Source organism: Lepidochelys kempii, chromosome 17 (assembly GCF_965140265.1).
Source record: "Lepidochelys kempii isolate rLepKem1 chromosome 17, rLepKem1.hap2, whole genome shotgun sequence".
In the NCBI taxonomy this organism is placed as follows: Eukaryota; Metazoa; Chordata; order Testudines; family Cheloniidae; genus Lepidochelys; species Lepidochelys kempii.
In genome coordinates, this window is record NC_133272.1 from 2,607,813 (window position 1) to 2,630,777 (window position 22,965).

General features: G+C 43.6%; 1 protein-coding gene across 1 annotated transcript in view; it reads left to right on the forward strand.

Annotated features, from left to right (window-relative positions):
* The window catches only part of EFCAB5 (EF-hand calcium binding domain 5), a 56,008-nt gene that overhangs the window by 13,148 nt on the left and 19,895 nt on the right, over nt 1–22,965 (forward strand). The window contains exons 4-11 of the mRNA XM_073316004.1: nt 823–883; nt 3,210–3,280; nt 11,530–11,685; nt 17,052–17,151; nt 18,030–19,250; nt 20,544–20,636; nt 20,740–20,832; nt 21,852–22,066. Of these exons, the coding sequence (XP_073172105.1) occupies nt 823–883; nt 3,210–3,280; nt 11,530–11,685; nt 17,052–17,151; nt 18,030–19,250; nt 20,544–20,636; nt 20,740–20,832; nt 21,852–22,066 (2,010 nt within the window). The remainder of the gene's footprint in view (nt 1–822; nt 884–3,209; nt 3,281–11,529; nt 11,686–17,051; nt 17,152–18,029; nt 19,251–20,543; nt 20,637–20,739; nt 20,833–21,851; nt 22,067–22,965) is intronic.

Below are 22,965 nucleotides of genomic sequence, written 5' to 3' on the forward strand. Positions count from 1 at the left end.
CCTGGCGGCAGCTGGTCACAACTCAAAATCTACCTCAGAAGACACTGGGTGGCTTACTCCCATCCTATCCTTTCAGGGCCACCATTAATTCCATTGTCCCCCTTGCCCCAAACCATTGACTCACTGTTTGAGAAGACGAGACTTAAAGTCATCATGATGGACCAACCAGTCTTGGGTGCTGGTACAGACACCTTCCATAGATGGCGAATAAGTCAACTGCTGTGAAATTCCCCTGACCCCCACTAGCTTTATGGGCTATACAAAGCACATAACATAGACGTGGCCTGAATTTCTGTAAGTGGTGAGAGGCCTGGGAGGCGGCGGGGGGGGGAAAGCCTAAAGTAATGTTCGTTAGGTTCGTCTAATTTAATGGGAAAATTTCCAGAACTGCTGCAATGTGCCTTCTGTGGTCTAGCATAACATTCCCATTTACTTACTACAAACACTTTAAGGGTGACCTCTTCAGATCACAGGGCTCTGGGTATGGTCTGTGATGCAGTCATCCATTCTCAGCACTGGGGTATCCTTTGTTGCTGTAAAGATTTGAAGAGCCCTGGGCAAAAACAAAGCAGGAAGAAAATAAATGGCAAGACATTTCTGAGAAACCAATTGCTATAGAGCTGCTTTATCTAAATCTGTTCATAATAACCAAATGGTGATAACCCGGGCCAGAGTGTCAATGCAGGGAAAGCAGGTGCCCTTTTTCGGTTCAGGCGTGGGGAGAGAGAGTAACACTACAGCTACTTTGAGTTTGAAAAGGAGTGGAGATGAGCAAAGAGTGTTTCTATGACTCAGGCTTTTAATTGTTGTTTTGATTTATAGGTTCAGAGTGCCCTGAGGTCATTTCTGGATGTCATTTCTACTCCTTTGGGAGCAGGGCCAGGTAAGGTCACAAATGTTTTCTTTGGTTTTATTTTCCTTGGTCTGACTTCTGGTGCAGAATGGGAGCAAAAGGAAAGTAGGCATGGAATCTATAAGGACAGTCACGGTATACCAGCCACGATTCTTGCTTGCAAGACTTCAAGTGGGGAGGGGCAGAGGGTGAACCATTATGTTGTCTTGGTGTTTTTTTTTTTTTTTTTTAATAAAATTATGTAAAAATAACATCACAGCTTGTGGGCCCCCCACCCACATGACAGCACAAAAGCTGAGTAAATGTACTTGGCATAGAAGATCTAAAAAGGGCTGGGGAACAAGGAGTCCTCTCCCCATCTGGTGGGGTCTCCTGATGCAGATGTGCAGCCTTGCTACAGCTATTCCTATAGTCCATGGGCTATGTAGTAGCTGCAGCCCTGTGTGCCCACAGGGATCTAGTCCGTTCCTTGTCATGTTCCTGACTTCCCAAGTCCATCCCCATCACAGGCCCCTCTTCCTCATTGCTGCAGAGCTCTGCAGGGTGAAAAGGCATGCAGAGTTCCTCTCCAGGGCCTCTCTGTGTCCTGCAGCTCCCCACAGATAAATTGGACCTACACCAGTTCTGTTCCGTGCCCATGGAAACGGGGGAGGGGTGCAGCATTTGGCCCAGTCATTTTAGACTAAGTTGATCTGGGCCTCTCTAGTTGCCAGTAACAGACTCACAGGGCCCCTTCCTAAGTAATAAAACTCTGACAGCGGCAAGTAGCCTGTCCCTCTTTTCTTTCCCCCACATTAGCCAAACCTGCTCCTCATGTGTGCATGAAAATCAGCTGAAGATCCCCCACCCCTCTCTCATTTCATACTAGGGCCATACTTGGCATGTTTGGGGGTGGGTAAAAAATGAAAGCGTAGCATAGCTGTTACCTTCTAGGGCAAATCCTGAAATGTGCCTGAGAATTCTGCGACAAGGCTCATCTTCTCTAGGCATTTTCTCTAGCCAGCGAAAGGAATGACAGTGACAATACATACAGGGCCCACATACCAGAGCATTCAGCACTGAACTGATTTGCATAATTCTCATCTCTTTATGGCTTACGCTTGACATAATTAAATAATGATAATTGAATAGATAGGGCTAGAAATGTTGAAGTGGCAGTGTAAAGACTGTTGTCAGACCTTTCAAATAAATAGAGGTATTACGATAATCAGTAACAACAAATCTGTCTTTGCTGGAAGATGTGAGGCTATGTAGGACACTCAAAAGCACACTGGAATCCTCCTCTGGAAATAATCTTTCTCCACAGCTTGCCTTTGCCCAGTGATAGTAATCACTGCCCTGAGTATTCATCTTAGACTGGTAGCACACAGTCTGAATGGCAAACCCAATCCTCAGGTGCTACTGTGGGGCTGTTGGGGATACTGGTACTCTAAGAAAGAAGGAAGTTCATAGCCAGATGGCTACTCTGCAGGCATTCTAGGCATTATTGGCAGTATTTTACTCACAGCCCAGCTCTGTTTCTCTGTGTATTTCATTTAACAGAGTCCAATACACTAAGTGAGCACTAAGCCGTGTTTTATAGTTTCATAAAGATAATGTATAACTTTTGGATGTCTTAAGGAAGCAAGAAATATGTAGGTTCCACTGAGAGTGTTCTCATTATTCCTGATGTTTCACTCATCATATTGTAGAAGTAAGAATAACAGAATAATAATCCCAACAGAGAGAATATTTCTTCTTTCAAGACTTCCCATGCAAATCCTGGGCATTTCTTCTCAGCTCCACTACTGTGGCCCAGAAACTGGCCAAAAGGTGGCTGCAAAGGTTGTAAAGTAAACAGGAATATCTATCTCCATATGGCCGCTAGAGTAAAAGTCTTGTTTTCAGAATACGGAAGCTCCAGTCCTTGCTGGTAATTCCAAAGTCAAGCCACAGCTGCAAGGAACCTGACTACTGGGTCCCAGCATGTAAGGGAACTATACCCATTCATTACATCACAAGCAGGCATAAGCAGATATAACTCCCATTGAAGTCGTCGTGATTTACACCTATTTATGTCTTGTTTGAATCTGACCATAAAAGCTTGTCTGCACCAGCCTGTAGTGCTTGCCTTTCAGAAGGGGAACTGCAGTTTCTCAGCACTGGAAAGGGATATAAGAATCAGACCCAGCCAGTATTTATATAGCCACGAAGTACACTACTTATCACGAAGCAGAGCTGAACATGCAAAGTATATACAGGTGCTTCAACTCCCTGCCATTCGCAGCCACAAGCCAGAGTAGCCCTAGGTAGAAATACAATTCTGCAAAAATACACCTGCCTATTTTCTGTCTAATCTTCTCTCCTTCTCCATTAGAGATCTACGACAGGAAGCTGGAAACCGTAGATACACTGGGGAAAAAAGTGAATGAGGAAGAGTTTAGGGAGGTGAGAAGCTAAATAACTGCACCTGAGTCAGAATTCTATTCCTGTTATTGATGCCTTTTAGGAGTGTTTCCTCCCCTGGTGGGTGCTGACAACAGAAGATGAGAGGCCTCCCCCTCTCCCCAGCCCCAAGCTGTGACTCTGGCACTGTTAGGTAACTCCATGTTCCCAGGTCACCATTATTATCTGCTCACATCCACATACCCATCCTTATTTTGTAGATTTCCCCATCACTCCAGCAGGGTGGAACATTTAGCTTCCTCCAGAGTCGCTGCCTGTGTGGCTCTATGTGTAAGTGGGGGAATAGTCCCGCTCTTGTGGGGAACTTTCCTGGCTTCTGCACTACCCCGGTGAAGTGGGCTAGCGAAAGGATCCGAGTCCTCACTCCCACTTCCTTCACCCAGTGGCCTCCCTGCCCTTGAGGACTCCCCTTCCACTCTCCTGTCTGGCAGAGTCCTCCTAACCCCAACAAGGCTGGGCCCAGGATTCCTGGGGGGCTCGACCCCTAACCCTGCTGTGGTCACCTAGGACAGGGGCTAGGGTGTCCCCACTCCGGGGTACTCTGTCTGCACTGGGCACTGCTCTGGCCCACTGACCATTACATACAAGTTAAAGCAAATGCAAGTTATTTAATCAACAATTAAATTTAAAAAGAATAAGGAAAAAATGGGAAAGGTGAAAGGAAACACATCACCCCGCTCTGTGGCAGGGAACATCACAAACAGTGTCTCTGGAACGTCAGGGCAGTTCACAGTCTGCTCCTTGTAAGTCCCAGGCCTCCTGCTCAGGCCCTGGCTGTGCTGCAGGGATGCTGGGGGTTGGACACTTGCTCTGGTGGTGGCCACACGCTCTCAGGCTCTAAGTGGTAGGACCCTTCTGCCCAGTGTCGCCCCCGCCCTGTCGGGGTTATGATCCAAGCCTGGCCTGCAGAGCCTCTTGGCTGAGGCGTCTCCCTGTGCTGGGCCTGCTGCCCAGGGTCCCCCCTCGGTCTCCTCAGCTGCTCACCGCACCCAGCTCCAGACTGCTCCAGCCCCAGCTCCACCACTCGGTCTCTGCCGGGCTGCTGTTGCTGCTGCTCTGCCTCCAGCTCCCTGGGCTGCTTCTCTGGGCCCTCTGGCTCTGGTTGCTGCAGCTCTGCTCCCAGGACAGGTCTGCTCTGCAGGCTGCTTCTCTGACTCTGCTCCCAGCACTGATCTGCTTCCTGGGCTGTTTTCCTGGCCCCTCTGGCTCTGGTTGCTGCAGCTCTGCTCCCAGGGCAAGTCTGCTCTCGCTGGGCTGTGCCTCTGGCTTTGGGGCTGCAGCTCTGCTCCCAGGACAGGCTCTGCTCTCTCTGGGCTGCTTTTCTGGTCCCTCTGGATCTGGCCCAGCTCTGCTCCCCAGCTTAGTTTGAGCCCCGGCTTTCTCCTTAGCTCAGCCCCACTCTGTCTGTCTGACCCAGGCAAATCCAGCTCACACGGAGGATGGGACCTCCCTGGCCTCCTGATTCCCTGATTAGCCTGCCCGCCCTGTCATTCAGGCTGACCTGGAGCATTGGCCTCTCCCCGTTGTTCCTGGGGGCTGTCAGTCTCAGGGTCCTGATTCCCCATCGACCCTTCCCCCTTTTTAGTCCTGGGAACTAGCCAACCAAAACACCCCACTGAATGTTAGTAAGGGGACAACAGTCCCCTTACATATGGATTAATTATGAGGGTTATTTTAAAAGCCATGTTGTAAAAACATCTCCCTGGTGTCCTCCTTAGCGTGCGCGAGGACACCACCTCTGCCATGCTGCAAGGAGCTATGTTTCAAATTACTCGTGAATTCAGATTTTTCATCAACAGCACACAGGAGACGGTCTCCCAATGTAACTAGCATTCTAATGTAATTAGTATGGTTCCCATAGTGCTATTATTCCTTTGGGAATTCTGTTAACCAAAGGACAGTTCAACAGAAGGCTAATCAGGGATGAACAGCATTATTATTTTTGCCCATAGAGTGAGTATATTTTGCCACCATATGGCTTTGGTTTAAAAGCCACACCAGGGAGCATACAGAACATAAGGTAAGTGTTCGGTATCTTTTGCAGGGAACTTAAGCAATATTAACTCCTGTCGCAGAGGAGCTTCCAGCATGTTGTCCATCAGACACAAGGATTCAGTGGTGATGATTGTGGTGCTAGGCTGCTCCCATGCATCTGTGGGGAACTAGGATAGTAGTTCATTTATCACAGCAAACAAAGAATCTCAGAACGTCAAATGTATCAGCCCTGCCTCCTCATCCTCTTACCCCCAACCCCTCTGTGCCTTGGGTTTTTTCTAACCCAGCATGCTGTGGTTTGATTCAAGGAAGTGTCCCCGACTGTTTCCTATTTCGTGAAGGTGGTGGAGCGTGGGTGGGTGGTATGAGTGAGCATGTGGGCCTGAACATGTGTGTGCATGTGTATGTGAGCAAGCATGTGTGTACTGTCAGCACGTGGCTGCATGCATGATGATGAGTGTGTCTTTGAACTATTACAGTGACAAAGCTGTAACCAATGAAAGAAACAACCATATAAATACAGCTATCCCTCTCACTCCATCTTCCAGCATGTTCAGTCTTTGTGACCACCACCTGCTCTGGTAACAGTCATATAAATGACCAGTTTTCCAGTTCCAGTAAGTCTTTGTAAACTTGTTCTATTTCTATAACTCCCAAAGGAAGGTGGAAGACAAAAGATGTAAGTAATCTTAAGAAAATGCTACTAAGACTGTAAAAATCAGGATATAAATGTATGGTTATGATTTGAGTTCTTATTTACCCCATACCCTCGTGTATCAGAATTAAATGTGTCTTCGGTGAGCCAAAAGTCACTCAGGACATTGGTTGGTCGTATGCCTGGGTCACTGCCCCATGGCATAAATTTAAAGCAAGGTATGTGTAGGGGATTACTGTACACTCTAATGTATCCACATTAACTCTGCTACTAATGGTGCTGTTAATCTGCCTGAGCTGTTCCCATAAATCATTGTGAGCAGAATATATAGCAAGTGCTGTCATCTAGTGGTTAGAGAATAGAAGACAAAACTGGCTTGTGTTGTGGCCTTGGTCAACTCATTTAAGATCATACTTTCTAAAATGTCAATTTGTGTCTTAAATTTGAAACCCAAAATTGTGGGACAGTTTTGAAAATGTACCTTAGACCTGTGTCTCATATTACGTATTGGTAAAGTGAGGATAAGTACTACTTCCTTATGTTCTTGTGAGGCTTAAGAAATTGTTTGTAAAGGGCTTCATTTAGATGAGAGGGGCTACATAAACCCTGGGCATGATTATTATAAATTCTGAACAAGTGCACCAATAGAATCGCAAAATATCAGCCCAGATGGTCGATTCTCCTTTTAGGCCTGCTTTGGGACAGCGCTCTATGGGCAGAATAAGCTGGTGACCTGCCATTATATGCACTCTCTCTTAGCCTAGCCTGTCGTTTAAGAAGCTGTCCCCATCCCACTGTGCTCAGACTTCTAGGATCTACCAAAATAGAAAAGAATTCACTCTAGGGAACAAGTTACAAGTAAATAAAGGAAAAATAACACCAAAAAGTATAGTTAAGAAACATCACATATGTGACTTTAACTCACCAAAGTCAAGGAATGTAGTTAAGGATTTCATTCTATCACGTTTCCCTTCGTTAACTTAAAAACAACCAAATCAGTTCAACCTAAATTTACTGGAAAAACTCTCTGGGCTGAGACTTTACCAGTCAAGTTTCCACCTACAGTAGAGCTAGATTTTATGGTTGGGCTATAAACTGTGAAAAGGAACATTTAGACTAGAAATGATGACAGCCCTTAACTTAGCAGAGCTAGTGGGTGCAGTTACGATAATTAAGAACAGAGCATAAAGCAGCTGTGCAGAGACTAACCCCAAGCGACTGTGTGTGATTTCTTTGCCTTCTGCACTCCCAGGAGAGTCACATGTTCAGTACTTTGCATAGAGATGCATTTTTGTGATAATTTGTTGAAGATTTCTTTTTTCAGCATGAAATTATATATTTTAAAATTTAACCTCAATGTGACTGCATTTAATTAAGGAAACGATTGCAGATAATGGAATCTCAAAGAATCCCTTTTGTCACTAAAAAAATATATGTAAATCCATAATCTCTGCAATATATGAATGAGTTCTGAATAAATTCCTATTACGTTCAGTCTAGAAGAGTGCTTTAGATAGCACTGTGTGTACTATTTGTTTTAACTCACAATTGAGGCATACAGTAATAGAAATCAGAAATGTAAAGGACCTACAAAGTCAGCTCAGCTAGTCTTATTTCCAGTCACTGGAAGATTGTTTCTCCAGGATATTTTTCATTGCTTTTTCTAGTCCAGTTTTAAATGATTTAAGTGATGTGGCTTTCACCAGTTCCCTTGGGAGACTATCCCACAGTCTGAATAGACATCACTGTCAGGACATTTCCTCCTCCCCACTCCCCATATTCATCTTAAATTTACCTTTATTATCAGTTTGCATCATCCTTCTGGAAGACTGAAGAGAAAGATCTGGCCCCAGACTGATGTGGGCCTTTTCACATTTGGAAAGTATTGATTGTTAATGGAGCTGAACATTAAATGGCTCTTTTTATGTTTTCTTTCTTGAACTCAGGGCAGCTCTGGGTTACTTAATGGCTGTTACAGAGTCAGGAGTGGGACCTCACACATTGATGTTTCTGAGTCTGCCAAAAGGGTTGCTCTTGTTCATCGTATTATTGTGTCCTCAGGAACAGGGTGGTGGATTCTTTGATTTTAAAAGTATTTAGAGCCCTCTGCCGCCCCCCCACCCCCCAATGTATAAGACAGGTTAAATCGTGGGCCTACATTATGAAATGGAGAGACTTCAACACTTTTAGGGCCTGATCCAAAGCTTTCTGAAGTCAAGGGAAAGACTCCCATTGACTTCAGTGGGCTTTGAATGAGGTCCTTAGGGCTAGATTCTGCTCTCAGATCTACACGTGGCTTCATCAGATTCCACGAAGGTTAATAGCAGCCATAGACACACATCAATGGGCCGAATCTGACCCATTGTCTTTAGTAGTATTTATTAGCAACCTAAAATAGAGTGACTTGTTCAATAGAGAGAGACAGATGATGGAAGTGGAAACTTTATTAATGATAAATAAACAACAGTTGTGTTTATCCGCTTGTATAGCACTTTACACGGTCAGAGTGCTTTACAAACACTAGGCAAGGTCTGCGCTGCCACTTACTTTGGTGTAACTTATGTCGCTCAGGGGGGTGAATAAGCCTCCCCCGAGCAATGTAAATCACCCTGACCTAAGCACCGGGGTGGATAGCTACTGCTTCTCACGGAGGTGGATTTATTATGCCGACGGAACAACTCTCTCCCACCGGCACAGAACATCTTCACCAGATACGCTTCAAGGGCTCAGCTGTGCCAGTGTAGCGCTTCTAGTGTAGACTGGCCCTAACTCATTAACGTTTACTAGTCTGAGGCCTGGTCTACACTACCGCGTAAGCTGACCCACGTTACGCTACTCCTGCTACGTGAATAACATAGCTGTAGTCGACGTAGCTTAGGTTGACTTACTGCGGCGTCAACAACACGCTGCGTCGACGGAAGACGCTCTCCCACCAACTTACCTTACTCCTCTCATTCCGGTGGACTATCAGAGTCGACCAGAGAGCGCTCGGCCGTCGATTTAGCAGGTCTTCACTAGACCCACTGCATCGATTGCAGCAGCGCTGATCCCCGGTAAGTGCAGACATAGCCTAAGGTGACACAGACTAGACAAGCACTGTCCCAATGAACCACTAACTTAAAAAGGCAGAGAAATTAATTATTAAAATGGGCTTTGACTCTTGGTGATATTTAGCGGGCACCCAAAGGAGAGGATACCTAATCACTACCCATGAATAGCTCTGAGAGTGAGAAAGGGAATTTAGCAACCATGAGTGCCGCCTGGCAAGGTGTGTTATGAGAGGAATGACTCACAGGTCAGGAATGAAATGTGTCCTTTCACTTCATGATAGGGGAGAGAAAGAGATAGGGACTCCATAGCGGAAAGAATCCGAGAGGCTTTCATGTTCCTTTCTTCCAGCACTCTTAGATATGTAATCTCACCTTCCCCTTGTTCATGTGTCTCCCGTTTGCACTAAGGAGTTGCACTTGTCTTGGGGTGAACTCATGGTACTTTTCTGTTGGCTCTCTCTTCTTCTTTTCTCTACGGCTTGTTTTAGTGACTATTCTACCTTTCATGCCTTCACCATCATTCCTAAACAAGAAGGAAACTGTTTTAAAATATATTTAAACATTTGAGGCAAATATTTTTTTCAAAATAAATTCTATTTATGTCTATAATAACACAACTTTTGTCTTCTATATCACCTTTATCTCAACATTTATAAACATTAATTAGGCCACAATATTTCAGTTTGAAATAAGCATTTTTCCCCTCATTCTAAGATGAGGAAATTGAGGCACAGAGATTTTAAGGGCCAAATTTTCAAAAGTGAGTTCTAATTATAGGTGTCTTAATTTTTAGGTACCCAGCTTTAGAGAAGTCAGTGGGAGCTAAGGATGCTTAGCACCAGATAGGACTCAGCCCTTCATGGGTAGCTCAACATGACCTGAGTTCCTTTTCCCAAAATGCATAATTTACCACCATGCTCTGTGAATTGAATTCTCGTGCCTGCTCCCAAATTCCCCCATAGAGATTTGGTTCTGATCTCACATCAGTGTAAATCAGGAGCATCTCCACTGAAGTCAGTGGAACTGTACTGGACTGGTGTGGTGTAGCTGAGATCAGAATGATCTGTACCTTTTCCTTTCCGCTTGTCTCACCTGCTTCACTGACACCCTGTGACATGAAGCAACAGGTGCAGACCTATCTGAGAAGGGCTATTAAAATGATAAAGCATAGGACCTTCTTTGACATTTACATAACACAGCCTCTCTTTCTAATAATGGACCAAATCCTCCCTCCAGGGGACTGTTTGACTAGTAGGGGGATTCCATGAGCCCATGGGCCTGAGGGTTGCAATAGCCCCATTGCTGATGCACCCCTGCTCCACAAGGGACAGAGTCAGTGGATCAGTGTAATCACAGGTCCACTGTTCCCTCCTCCAACCCACCTCTATAACTTCTCTCTCTGGTGAAACACAGAGCTATCTCACATTGCTTCATAGACCCTCCTCCATTGGCTCCCTGTTCTCTGCCCCTTCCTCAGTTGCTTCAATGTATTTTTGAACCATCCAGTATAGTAACAAATAATATTAATTAGTAGTAACCTACCTGTACAGCATTTTCAGCAAACATGAAATGTTGTATCACTGAGGCTGATAATAATGTTAATAAAAGTCTACTAAGATCATGAATGTGAGTCCCTAGTTCTCAGTCCCCTATGAAAGCGACTAATGGGAAACACCTCCAAATTTCACAAATTCCCTGCAACATTTTTAGTTTCCCCATCACTGTGACCAACTCCAGAAACCGGCTGTAATAATTCAGCCCACACTCTGAGACTCTGGTTTGTTCTGACAGCCATTATTATTTATGTAGACCACATTTTTGGAACAGTATTGCTTTTGCTTATGAAACCCACATGGCTATAAATTGAGAGTGTTAAAGTGTCTCCAAGACTCGGGCTTAAGATAAATCTAGTAGTACTGAGTAGTATTCCCAGTGTCAGAGGACTTAGGTGACAGCAAGGTCATTTTCAAGTGGTGGCGCTTGTTGTTTTTCCAGAATGGTTCTCATCAGCTCTGAAGGCTCGGACAGCAATATTATTCTGGCATTCAAGAATTGAGCCACGGCAGGTCCTGCAAAAGCCTCTTGCTCAAGATGCCACCTCCGGAGTAATGTCAAGAATACCAAATGCTATAGAAAGAACGCGCAGAGCCAGACTCATCACTGGAGAGTCTAAGTCTATGGAATTACATAAAGGATGACTCTGGCCCAATGCCTCTGAGCCAGTGAGAGTAGCTAAGTGACCTTTTAGGTCAGGAATGAGAGGGACATGTTTAATAAGTGTTTGTTCAGTGTCTAGCACAGTGGGGCCCCAATACTGACTGAAATGGACAGCAGTAGCATCCATGCACCAAATCTGGCATTACTCTTGTGGACAGTGTACTTAAACTGCAGGTCTTGCGTTAAATTGGTTTTGATTTCAAGTAGGTATCCCAGCCTCTGTCCCCCATATGCAGTACAGTTTAAAATGTACATACAAAAAGGGACTATTGGAAAAGAAATTAAAAATTTCTGCCTCTTCTTTTCTTCCACAGTATGTCCATTCTCACATCAAAACCTTTACAAGTGACACGTTCCAGGAATTCCTGAAGCACCTCTGGCAGTGTGCTGATGACTTCCGAGATATAATAAGACATGACATCTGGCGGCAGATGTTTACTGACCTCTTCCTGGACTGTGACCACGGAAAGGTAGGTAAAGAAACCCTCAACATATATTTGACAATGTAATGTTTCTGATCCGGTATCTCTCATTCATGTAATTGCTTCTTTTTCATTCCTAGTCATTGGCTCCAAGCTCTCTCTTGGTATTAATTTGCTTATTTCGGAAGAGAGCAGTTGTTGCACAGCGAAATGGGTTGATACTTGTTATCTAGGGCATGTCTGCCCTGCAATGAAAAACCTGCAACGCTGAGTCTCAGAGCCCAGATCAGTTGACTCAGGCTTGCAGGATTTGGGCTCCGAGACTAAAAATTGTGGAGCTGATTCTCAGTCTGAAGCCTGGGCAGTGAGACCCACTCCCTTCACGAGTCAATTGACCTTCATGGGGTCGGAGGCTCAGGGCAGCAGTTTTTTATTGCAGTGTAGACATAGCCATAGACATAAAAACAGTGAACATCCTGTCTCCATAATCTTGCATTTACCCCTCTTACCTGTGTTGTGTATTCCATTCATCACCCCTCTGCTGACGTTCATTGCAAGCCTACCCAGAATTAATTAACTGCTCTATAATATCATTCTAATTAGGTCATTGACAAAGCACTGGCTGGGATGATTTAATTGGGGATTGGTCCTGCTTTGAGCAGGGGTTTGACTAGATGACCTCCTGAGGTCCCTTCCAACCCTGATATTCTATGATTCTATGATTCTATGATTCATTATCTCTAAAAGAATAGAATTACAGAGCACATTTTTAGCAGCAACAATGTGTTTTAGAGAATTAAAGAGACAAGGTGGGGGAGGTAATATCTTTTATTGGACCAACTTCTGTTGAAAGATATGACCTCCCCCACCATATCTCTCTAATATCCTGGGACTGACATGGCTACAACTACACAGTTTTAGAGAACGTGAGGCAAACTGTTATCTCAGCTCAGGGGTGGGAAAAGTGATGTGTCTCCATCTCAACCAGAAGATATTTAAATTCCTAATCCCCATCAGGAAGATCAAAAAGGTAGACAGAGGAGAACACAGACAGTCTTATTTCTCTGCATTTTGAAGGAGTCCCCTCTCTTCTCATTCTCTGCTGGGTGAGTGTGACGGAATACTGCACATAAAAGCACAGGGATGTGTGAGAAGGGATGATATCACACATTTTACTTTGTAGTTTAGTAATCACCATCTCTCTGCCTCTGATAACAATGCCATCTCAGAAAAGAATAATTAATGCTAGAATCAAATGAGAAGAGAGAACACCTACCCGCATGAACACCAGTCTTTGGGTGGAGAAAAATAATCACAGTAAAAACATGGCTGCTCTTGATATCAGCTTAGGCAGATTTGATCACCACATTTAGTTTACAAACAGCATTGTTACTGCACTTCTCTTGGATCTGACATGGTTGCTCTCCCAGGGCTATAATCAGCCTGTGCTATACTGTACCCACAGGGGAGATCAGAGAGTAAACTAATCCATGAAGACCCCTGACTTTTTGAGTGTGATCTATCACCTGTGGTAGTCATTTTGTGAAGCACAGCCAGCTAGTTCTTCCATTTTCTAATTTGCATTTGTTTGGTGGCAGGTAATTATTCCCATTTTGTAGGGGTGAGTGGTGTTCTCTGTCTCAGTTATTTATAATTAGGGCCATAAAGGGATACAAAATGGAGAGAGAAGCATTTAAGCTATAGTCTGATTACAAGGAATCCACACAATCATTATTATGATTTTAAAAATGTACATCTGTGAGGATTCAGAGTAACAGCCGTGTTAGTCTGTATTTGCAAAAAGAAAAGGAGTACTTGTGGCACCTTAGAGACTAACCAGTTTATTAGAGCATAAGCTTTCGTGAGCTACAGCTCACTTGTCAGCTCAGCCAGAACCCCCTGGAATAGCTAGACTAGCTACTTAACCAGACCGCAAAACAATGTCAGAATAGAACTAAAACTCTGCTCTAATCCCCATAAAGGAAAAGACACTTTGGATTTAAAGTTCATGGCCTCACTGTGCCTCGGTGTGTTTAGCACAGTTCCATTTGACATTGGAACTGTACCTGCATGAATTTGCTGTGCATTTTCTGCCCAGGATCTTCAAAAGTAACTGATTACACTAACAGATTACTTTTCAAAATACTGCACACCTGAGAAGTTATCTGATTCCTCTCCAGACAGAAAAAGAACAAAGATTTCCTTACCCTTAGTCATCCTGGCAATGCTGTCCTGGGCAGCATCAAGGATATTTTGTTGTCATGGTATACACATCTCCTACACACAGTGCAGAATAATCAGAACGTAACTGCTGATCTTTCACTGATCAGAAGATGCTGGCATGTACAGCTTGGGGATTTGGCAATGAGTTATAGAGCCTTTGCTGGAAGTGACTCAGGGTTGTCGCCATGTGGTGGCTGGGTGAAATGAATTAGGGTGTCTCAGTCCAGTTCCCACAAGAAAACACCACTGTGGTTGGCCCTAATTGGCCCCTTTGTTGCCAATCCCAGCAGAGAGGCCGAGGGCCAAATGAGCCAGGAAGTCTGAACTAATTCTTCTCCCTGCTAGGGGTAGTCCCACTATGCCAGGTGAAAGAATATTTTGTGAGGCAGTATGAGGACAGCTGTAGCTCACGAAAGCTTATGCTCAGATAAATTTGTTAGTCTCTAAGGTGCCACAAGTCCTCCTTTTCTTTTTGTGAACCTTCTCTGCAGATCAGTAAAGGACTCAGTGTTCCAGGATACCAGGCTGGAATCTGTCATCACCCCAAATTCATACACCAGACTGATAAGACATATTTTTCACAGAGTATACTATTGCAAGGAAATTGAAGACCCCATTATAATGCTATTATATCTGGGTTGTGAGTAGCATTGACATGATTTTCCTAGTATCCCCATCCTTTCCCCCAACCTTATACAACTGAAAACCCGCAAATGGAATTGTAAGGGATCCTTGTCCCATGATAGCCCTGAGCCTGAGGGTGGTCTGATAAAGCCATACAAATCCAGGAGTTTACATCAAATTTAAAGCAAGATGGAAATCCATCCCCAGTCCATCTCCAGTAATTTCTTTCCACACTTAAATATTTTGTGCCTCTATTGTTTTTCATAGCATCAAAAAGCATTTATTCTCAGTCAGACCAGACTGTTGTCAACATATTTTATTTGTCCCCAAAATGTAGTTTAATTACTTGGCAAAAAGCATCTGTAACCACGAACATCATCTTCATTTTCTCTAAAACAAATTACTTCATTAATTGTAATTACTTTTTGGAGAAAATGTTATGTTCTTATGTAAATGAAAGTTTGCATTAGTGCTGACCACTGTCAGAGAAACTTTCAAGTGATTGTGATGGGCAACAGCTGAAATAACTGAAAGTGAAAAGAAGGGCGTGTAATGGGAATACTCAGCTGAGTAGCCAAACATTCCACCAGTGATGCGGTAATATCTTCAAAAACAGGCGCTGACAGTTTTGTGTTTGGATTGATGTTAAGGAGATGCAGAATTAGATCTGGGATATTGAATATAAAAGCAAACTACATAAACAGCATGATATATTCTTGGGGAACAAGGTGACGGCACTCTACCATCAAGAGGAGGAAGGGATTTGGAAACAAACTGTTAATATAATAAGTTTAAGAGATAGGATGCAGCTGAAATACAGCTGGAAGTCCCAGCGCTTCTGACCAGCAGAAACTGAGTTACAGGAGGCTGAGAAATAAAAAAACAGGTTCTGTCTGCTCTTTATGGCTATTAAAGAACTTTTGTCACTCTTGCTGATAGATGGAGTTTGCGGAGGTCTCCTTGGCGCAATTTTACCTCTCCCTCCCCACCGTTGCACAGTGTGGTGCCCTCCACCCAGTGCTGCTGTATGCTTAGAGTTTGTGAAGTGCTTTGGATCCATCAGGATGGAAGGTGTTACAGTAATACAGAATATGATTTACTTGGTTCCTACATTATCAGCATTACTTCCTTTTCCTTGGAGCCTTTTTCTTCTGCATCTTCAATTGTCCAGCTCTTTTTGAGTTTCAGACCCTTTTGGGAGCTACTGACTCTAGTCCAGTATGGACAGCTCCCGCTCATTTCTGAGTCCTCTCATTCCCTCCCACCACTTTTGCTTTTAGATTACGAACACTGAGGCTACTCATCACCCATCTTGGGCTTGCTTCCAGAATACAATAGCAACCGTTGTTTATTTCTTCAGTTTAAAGGCATGGAAAGGTTGACACAGAATTAACATCTTGGTGAATTTTACACTTGGCAATTTTTACTCTGGGAGCAAAACCTTGGAAGGAAATCTATAATTCAAATGTGAAACTGGTTGCCACAAATAACAGATTTAAGTAATTTATTATCTGATCAAATACTATATTACACTAATGGGAAGGAGATTATGAAGGTGAGAACCCTTAAATAATGACAACATTAACTCATTATTAAAATGGAAGAGCTCCAACCCTTTGGGGTTGCTTTACTTTTTTAAAATCACAATTTCCTCATCTTTTTCCTGCCTTTGCTATCCCCTTCCCCTGTCTCTGAGCAGTAAGGATGTTAATGCTACCCTGCATGTCACAGAGCACTGAGGCCTGCTTCTCCCTGGCTCTCAGAGGTCAATCATTACTTCCAGGATGTGTCTCTGCAAGGCCAGAGTGAGAGACCCAAGCCTGTTCAAGACAAGCAGCAGTTCTTAAGAGTAGGAGCAGCCTTTCTTACAAGCTTAAAAAATATGCACACGTACACAGAACCACTGTGGGGTGATATGAATGCTAGTCACTCTGCCAGAAACCCACCAGGAAACTGCTCTTCTGCTTGCTAGAGCATCAGAACTGCTTATATCTATTATCATTATCAAGAACATGTATGCCTTCAAAAAGGAATGTAGGGGCTTGCCACACCAGCTCATACCCTTGGTGTAGCTCTTTTCTCTGGTAGTGCCAATACCTGATGGTTTAAAGGAGGTGATGGAGGAGGCAAAACCAAACCACGCATAATGCATGTAGCCACTACAGTTGCACAATGCTGTATCTAGAGGAGAAAATTCCTCTGTGACCTCCCTCCAGGCAATCATGACCTTGAAGCATGAGATGGAATTACTTTCATCTTCACATATAGAACACATGCTATTATTGGTCATACAATTAGCCAGCTCTGTTTTATGGGGAATATGAATATCTGATAGCATGTGCATATAAGAAAATATACCACCTGTAAGTCCCACTTAAGCCCTGTGGATGAAATCCTGGCTCTAGCACAATAAAATTGACTTGGTCCACTGCCAAGGACTACATTTCACATAGAGATAGCACTCAGGTTTTACAGATCACACAAGATGCTTCGCTGGTAAGTTTTGATGTGAAAAACCAGAACTAAAGAAACTATCTTGAACCATTGACTGTAGCTGTTATGTCTAGGCTGGCCTCTTGGACAGGCAGAGGACACTGGCCTTACTTGAAGACTTCTATGACAGCAGCCCAGTGATTGCTAAGAGGGGATTCTGTAATCCAAGACAATGTAAGTACAATAGGTAGTTGGAACATATTTAAAAATTCATATTTAAAACTTCATATGAAGTTTTCCAGTTATGATACATTTTTATAAGTATTGTCAGCAACAGATGAAACCTAAAAATCTCGTAGACCAACACTGCAACATTTATATCACAATTAGAGCTGGCCTAAAACTTTCAACATTTAGACAAACTTTTTTTGCAAAATATATAAACGCAGTGGTCAGAAACACTTCAGTGTACAAACTGGTAAAGTTATGTATTGAAACATTGCTGTAGAATAGAGTACTTTTTATTATTTATTATTATTATTATTATTATTATAAGCAGTTATTGCAAATAAGATTATTTTCCCCAAAGTAATTGTCCCCGAAGTAATTTAATCTGGGAAGTATTAGATAAATGTTAGCACTACTTCTAAACTGAAATTTCTCTGTAAGAATAGAAGGCTAAAAGGAACAGAGAGAATATAGAGGATATTCTACATAAAATTACAATGATTTTTAGATATTAGGCATAAACTACTTGAGAGTATCTTGCTTAGATCAGAAACAGTGGAAATTTTAACATATAAATCATTGCTTCCCTTTTAATATGGAAAAACAGAAACATGGCAGTGTGGCATGTGGCACAGTGCATATCTTGATAACAAAAAGAATTCTTCTAGAAGTAAAAAAACTGCCCAATTTGCAAAAGCTCCATCTCCAAAGCTAAGGTTTGGGTTTCTGAGTCTGTATGCACTGGTAGTACTTTCAGGAAATTCTGTGTTCACTAGGAAGTACTTTTCTCCATTTTCTCACTCTTTTGCATTCTACTTCACCTCCAGTTAGCAATCATAAAAACAATGCAAACTATCAACTAAACAACTGCTTTTCTATATTAGGGCCAATAATTGAATTGCAAGAAATAGAGCTTACTGAGTTCTGGGGAGACTTTGATGATGGACAGATAGCTTCTGAGGAATCCAGCCAAATATTTGCATGGTCTCAAACAGAAGTTTCTGAGGGAAGGACTCTATCCTCTAAAATGCTAGCTGCTAATGGTCAAGCTGCATATGAAACTTGCATTTTGATAGATGAACCAGGAGAGCCAGAGGCAGAGCAAGACCAAGAGGTTGCTCTTGAACAAAAGGCCATGAGTGAATCTGGAACAGACGAAATCAGTAAGGAGGAACCTGGTTTAATTGGCGAGCTTATTGAGATTGTTCCAGTAATTGCCCTCGGAGAAGAGTATACAGTCTCACCTACAGAACCTCGTTCTGAAGTTCAGGTGAATCAAGAGGGAGAAGGTTTCACTGCTGAGTTGTATGAAACTGTTTCAGCATCAACCCCTGGAGAAGAGAATCCAGTCTCAGAGGAGAAACCTGATCCTGAAGGACAGGTCAGCCAGAAAGGACTCTATGTAACTACAGAGATGGAAGAAACCGACCCATCACCACACCCTGAAGCACCAAACACCCTCCTGAAAACGGAAGCAAGTGATGCTAACGTGAGCCAAGAAGCCTCCAAATCTGACAGTAGAAAGGGATCTACAGCCCTTAATAAGGAAACTACTTCCAGTGAGGACATGGACATAGAGAATCAGACTGATACTGCAGATGCAGAGAGCCAGAATGAACCCATTCCAGTAGCAGCTCCCGAGCAAGAGAACGTAAACATATATAAAGAACATGGTTCTGAAGAACGTGTCAGCCAGGAAGATCACAATGTGGCTACAGAGCCGAGTGAACTCATTTTAGCCCCAAACTCTGAAGAAGGGAATATAACCTTGGAGAAGGAACTTGGTTCAGAAGCACAAGTCTGTCAAGAAGAACATGATTTGATTGCAGAGCTGAATGGGGCAGTTCCAACACTAATGCCTGAAGCAGAAAGCATAATTTCAGAAGAGGGAGCTGAATCAGAGGAGAAAATCACTGCTCTAATACCAGAGTATAAAGAGGGAACTGCAGATCTTGGGAAAGAACTCCCTGAAGAAAAAGAGAGTGGTTCTGAGGGACATGGCAGTCAATCAGAATTACAAGCAAGCACAGAGACCAACATGCAGGCTGAGGACTCCACACCAAGGCTTCCACATGAGCCAACACTTTTGCAAGACCAGAGTACAGGTAAAGCATACTTTCTGATGTGACATTGGATCTTAGGCTTTGGGTACACACAAAATTGCACCGGTTTAACTATAGGTGTGATTTTAAACTGATTTAAAACCTGTGTAAGTATATGAATAGCCACTCTCATTTCATATTCGGACTAGTTTATTTTGATTTAGAAAAACTGGATTAAGTTCAGTTGAAATAGACACTTTTAAACCAAATAAGAGCATCTATATAAAAACCTGCACTGGTTTAAAAAACACATTAAGTTAAACTGGTGCAAGTTTATGACTTACGTTTTTATACTTTCTCAGCATGATGTTTCCGATCAAGATTTTACAGTATGTTCCACTCAGACAATATCAGGCACTTGCTCGATCTGTGATATGTATTCCAGACACTAAACAGCCATCTGAAAGCAACATGGTGCTTTTTCAAGCTACACTGCCTTTCTAATAGACAGAATCTTAATGTTTCCTTTTCCTCTGGAATATCATGACAGAGGGGAATCTGGTAACATTAAATATAGAAATGTGTTTTAATAATTATTAGGAAAATGAAACAAAGAGCCTTAAGGAGATAGATTATGGCATTGGATAGCAAAATGTGCTTATTTTAATCTCTTGTCACATTTCTAAAAGGGATATTGTACTTTTCAATTTCAATTCAGGGCCCTTATTATAGGAAAGCTGCAACAGGGGAATTCCAGGGCTCCCACTAAACCATGCTAAACACTTTGTTGAATACAAATACTGGGACAGACTCCCCCTCTGGTGCTCCATTCGTCAATCCTCTTGTGCTCCACCACTTCAGGCACTACAGGGGCTGGGTCTGTGTTGTGTCCCATTTAAAATTGGGTGACAAATTCCTTATCTCAGGTGGAGCTTGTGTATTTATTATTCATACAATGCATACAATGCACATACAATTCATACAATGCACATATTCCCTTCCCCATGGGAGTTGACTCCCCTTTTGATTTGGCAGAGGTATGAGTCTGTTCTCCAGGTCTTTGCCCCTAGGTGGGGTGGGACCAGGAGGTCCAGATATTCAGCTTAGTGGAAGAGAGTTTGCCGCTGTTGTTAAAATGGACGTTTGGAGCTGGGTTTAAGAAATGTGACACATACCCAGGGAATTTGTTAAAGGGGCAATTTCATACATTGAAAATAAATAAGTATATATAGTAAGGGTAGCTCCAGTGACACAGGTGTGTTGTGCTTATGCGGATGGATTTCGGCCTGTAGGACTGCATGGAGTTTGGGCTTCAACCACCTCCAGTTCATAGATGGTTCTTTTTTAAAATTTCAGGTCCATCTCATCCACCAAGAGAAGCTTCCCAGGCACAAGCTAGAGAGGCATTTGAAAAGGCAGCCCAATTGATTGATGGAATACCATGGTCAGGTGACAGCAGTTCTCAGCACTTTTTACTTTTCTTTCTAGAGACTGTATTTTGCTATGAATGTAATGTTTTATCTCTACATAACATGGGTTGTCTTTCTGTCAGGTGACCTTCTGGCTTCTGACCTAAGTTTCAGGTATAGTAGCTATGGTGAGAAAATTCAGGAGGACTGGAACAATGAAAATTCCAGATTTGCAGGTAATTGATCGCAGTGCTGTATGTTAACCTTGGCCCTCATGTGATAGGCAGTGTCTATGGAAATCATGGCACTGCTGTGAAACTTCATGACTGGGGCTTCGACAGCCAGGCCTAGTGGTCAGGGTTAGTGCCAGAGTCCAGGGGCCTCAGTCAGAGATCAGAACCAGGGTCAGAATCTAAGAATGGTTGAAGTTTGGGATCAGTCCTAGTACTGATGCCTGGGGGTATGAACAGAGCTAAGGTTTAAGGAGCAAAGCCAGGGTCTGTAGCTGGAGTCAGAGTCCTAGTACCAAAGTGAGGGTTCAAAGCTGGTGTCGGAATCCTAGTGCTGAAGCCAGGGTTGGAGTTTAAAGGCGGAAGCTGAGTTCCAAGCCGAGGTCGGGAGTCTGAGAGCAGCCACAAAGGCAGGTTTGTTGTGATAGCTGGCAGGGGAGGCTGCTTCACTTCATGGGCACTTCCTGGGCCTCCTCCTGGGCTTAAATAGGGCACCTTGGGAAGGGAAGCTGGCAGTCCAGCCTTCCAAGGTGGTACATCCTGTGCTTTTTATCTCCACGGGGTCTGTGTGGTAATGCATGTGGCCCTACCATGGCTGCGAGGTAGCAGTGTGGAGGGTGGTGCCCATTCCACACCTGCAGAACCTCACAGTTGTGGGCTCGAGGGAGATCTTGCCCATTGTCTAAGGAGCTGTTGTCACTTATTGTGAGCCTTTGGTCTCCAAGACCACAAGGGATATTTGGACTGCGTGTCAGGAGCACACCCTTTGTTGTATAACAGTGACTTCAGCTAAGTCTGTATTGTGTAACCCGACCTCATTACATGACACCTCTCACATTAGACTGCAGTACAACTGTGAAGAAATATTACTGGTATTTTTCCTCAAGCAAATGTATGGCCAAGGCCTGGGGCCCTTACTCAGTGTTCACTCAGTCCATGTTCAGCCCATGTTTGACACCTGTCACATGCACAGCTTTGGATCAGCATTTGGCTTCCTGCTGGGTGATGTATTTTCTCCCCTCTAGACTTGCGTATGCTCATGGCAGATATTCAGACCCATAGTGCCTCCATTGCCATGGGTGCCTTTGACAAGAGCTGCCTCAACCTACCCCAGTTCGTACAGCTGATGGAGACCTTTGTTGGTGAAGACAGCTCTCTGCCAACCGTGAAGAAACTTGTTGCATTTGTGAAAGAAGGATACGGACAGACTGAAGAGGAAAAAATCAAACAGTTGGAAAAAGTAAATGCTGATGGGCTTTGCTGATGTTATGTGTAAACAAACAAATGGCTAGCGGAGTGGAGCTAACCACCCACACCCTTGCTTTCTTATGTTGTGGTTTTTTCGCCCTCTATTTTCACATGAGCTTTCCCCACATTAGCCCTGAGAATAATGCTGGGCTAATTCTGCCACAGGTTGGCTGCCTGTCACACAGCCTGACTCTGTAAGACACCAGGTGGGCAGCCAGCTGTAAAATCGCTTAAGATGTTCAGTTCTGTTGTCTCACCTCTAGAGAGTAACCCATGCAAGCAAGAAACCTGCAGTTCTAAACTACTGCATTTGCCAATGTTCATGTGTGTGCATGTGTGGGAGGGTGTGTATAGTCAGCATGTGCACTGGTGTGTTTGTTACACTCACTGGGAGTTCAGTAACCTTGTCAGCTGTTGAATAAATATATTCACTCAAACACAAGCCCACTCTGCCCAGTATCTTTGCAAAGTGCTGATACATTTCTCATCATGTCTACCTCTTTCGCTGCAGTTTCCTCAGACTTCTTTCTCATTTCCCTCTGTGCTGCTGACCTAATTTGGGTGAGATATTGGATCTGACAGCTCTGCCATCTTCATGCTGAACACAACATTCTTTGCTGTTCAATGAATTCCATTTCCAGCCGTTTAGCATCTGGTGCTGCGCAAAAACTGGGTTCTAAGTGGCAAGTAGCACATGCAGCCCCATGGGGCCCTGCACAGTGAAAGGCGCTACCAGAATCAACGGTTTACAAACTTAAACAGAAAGAGCAAACACTGCAAAATACTGTGGGTGTCATTTAGAAGGAGCCACTCAGCTATGGCTGGAAAGACATATCTGGGGTGTGAAACTGCCCCCTGGCGGGGTTGATCTTACATTGGCTCCTGGTATGT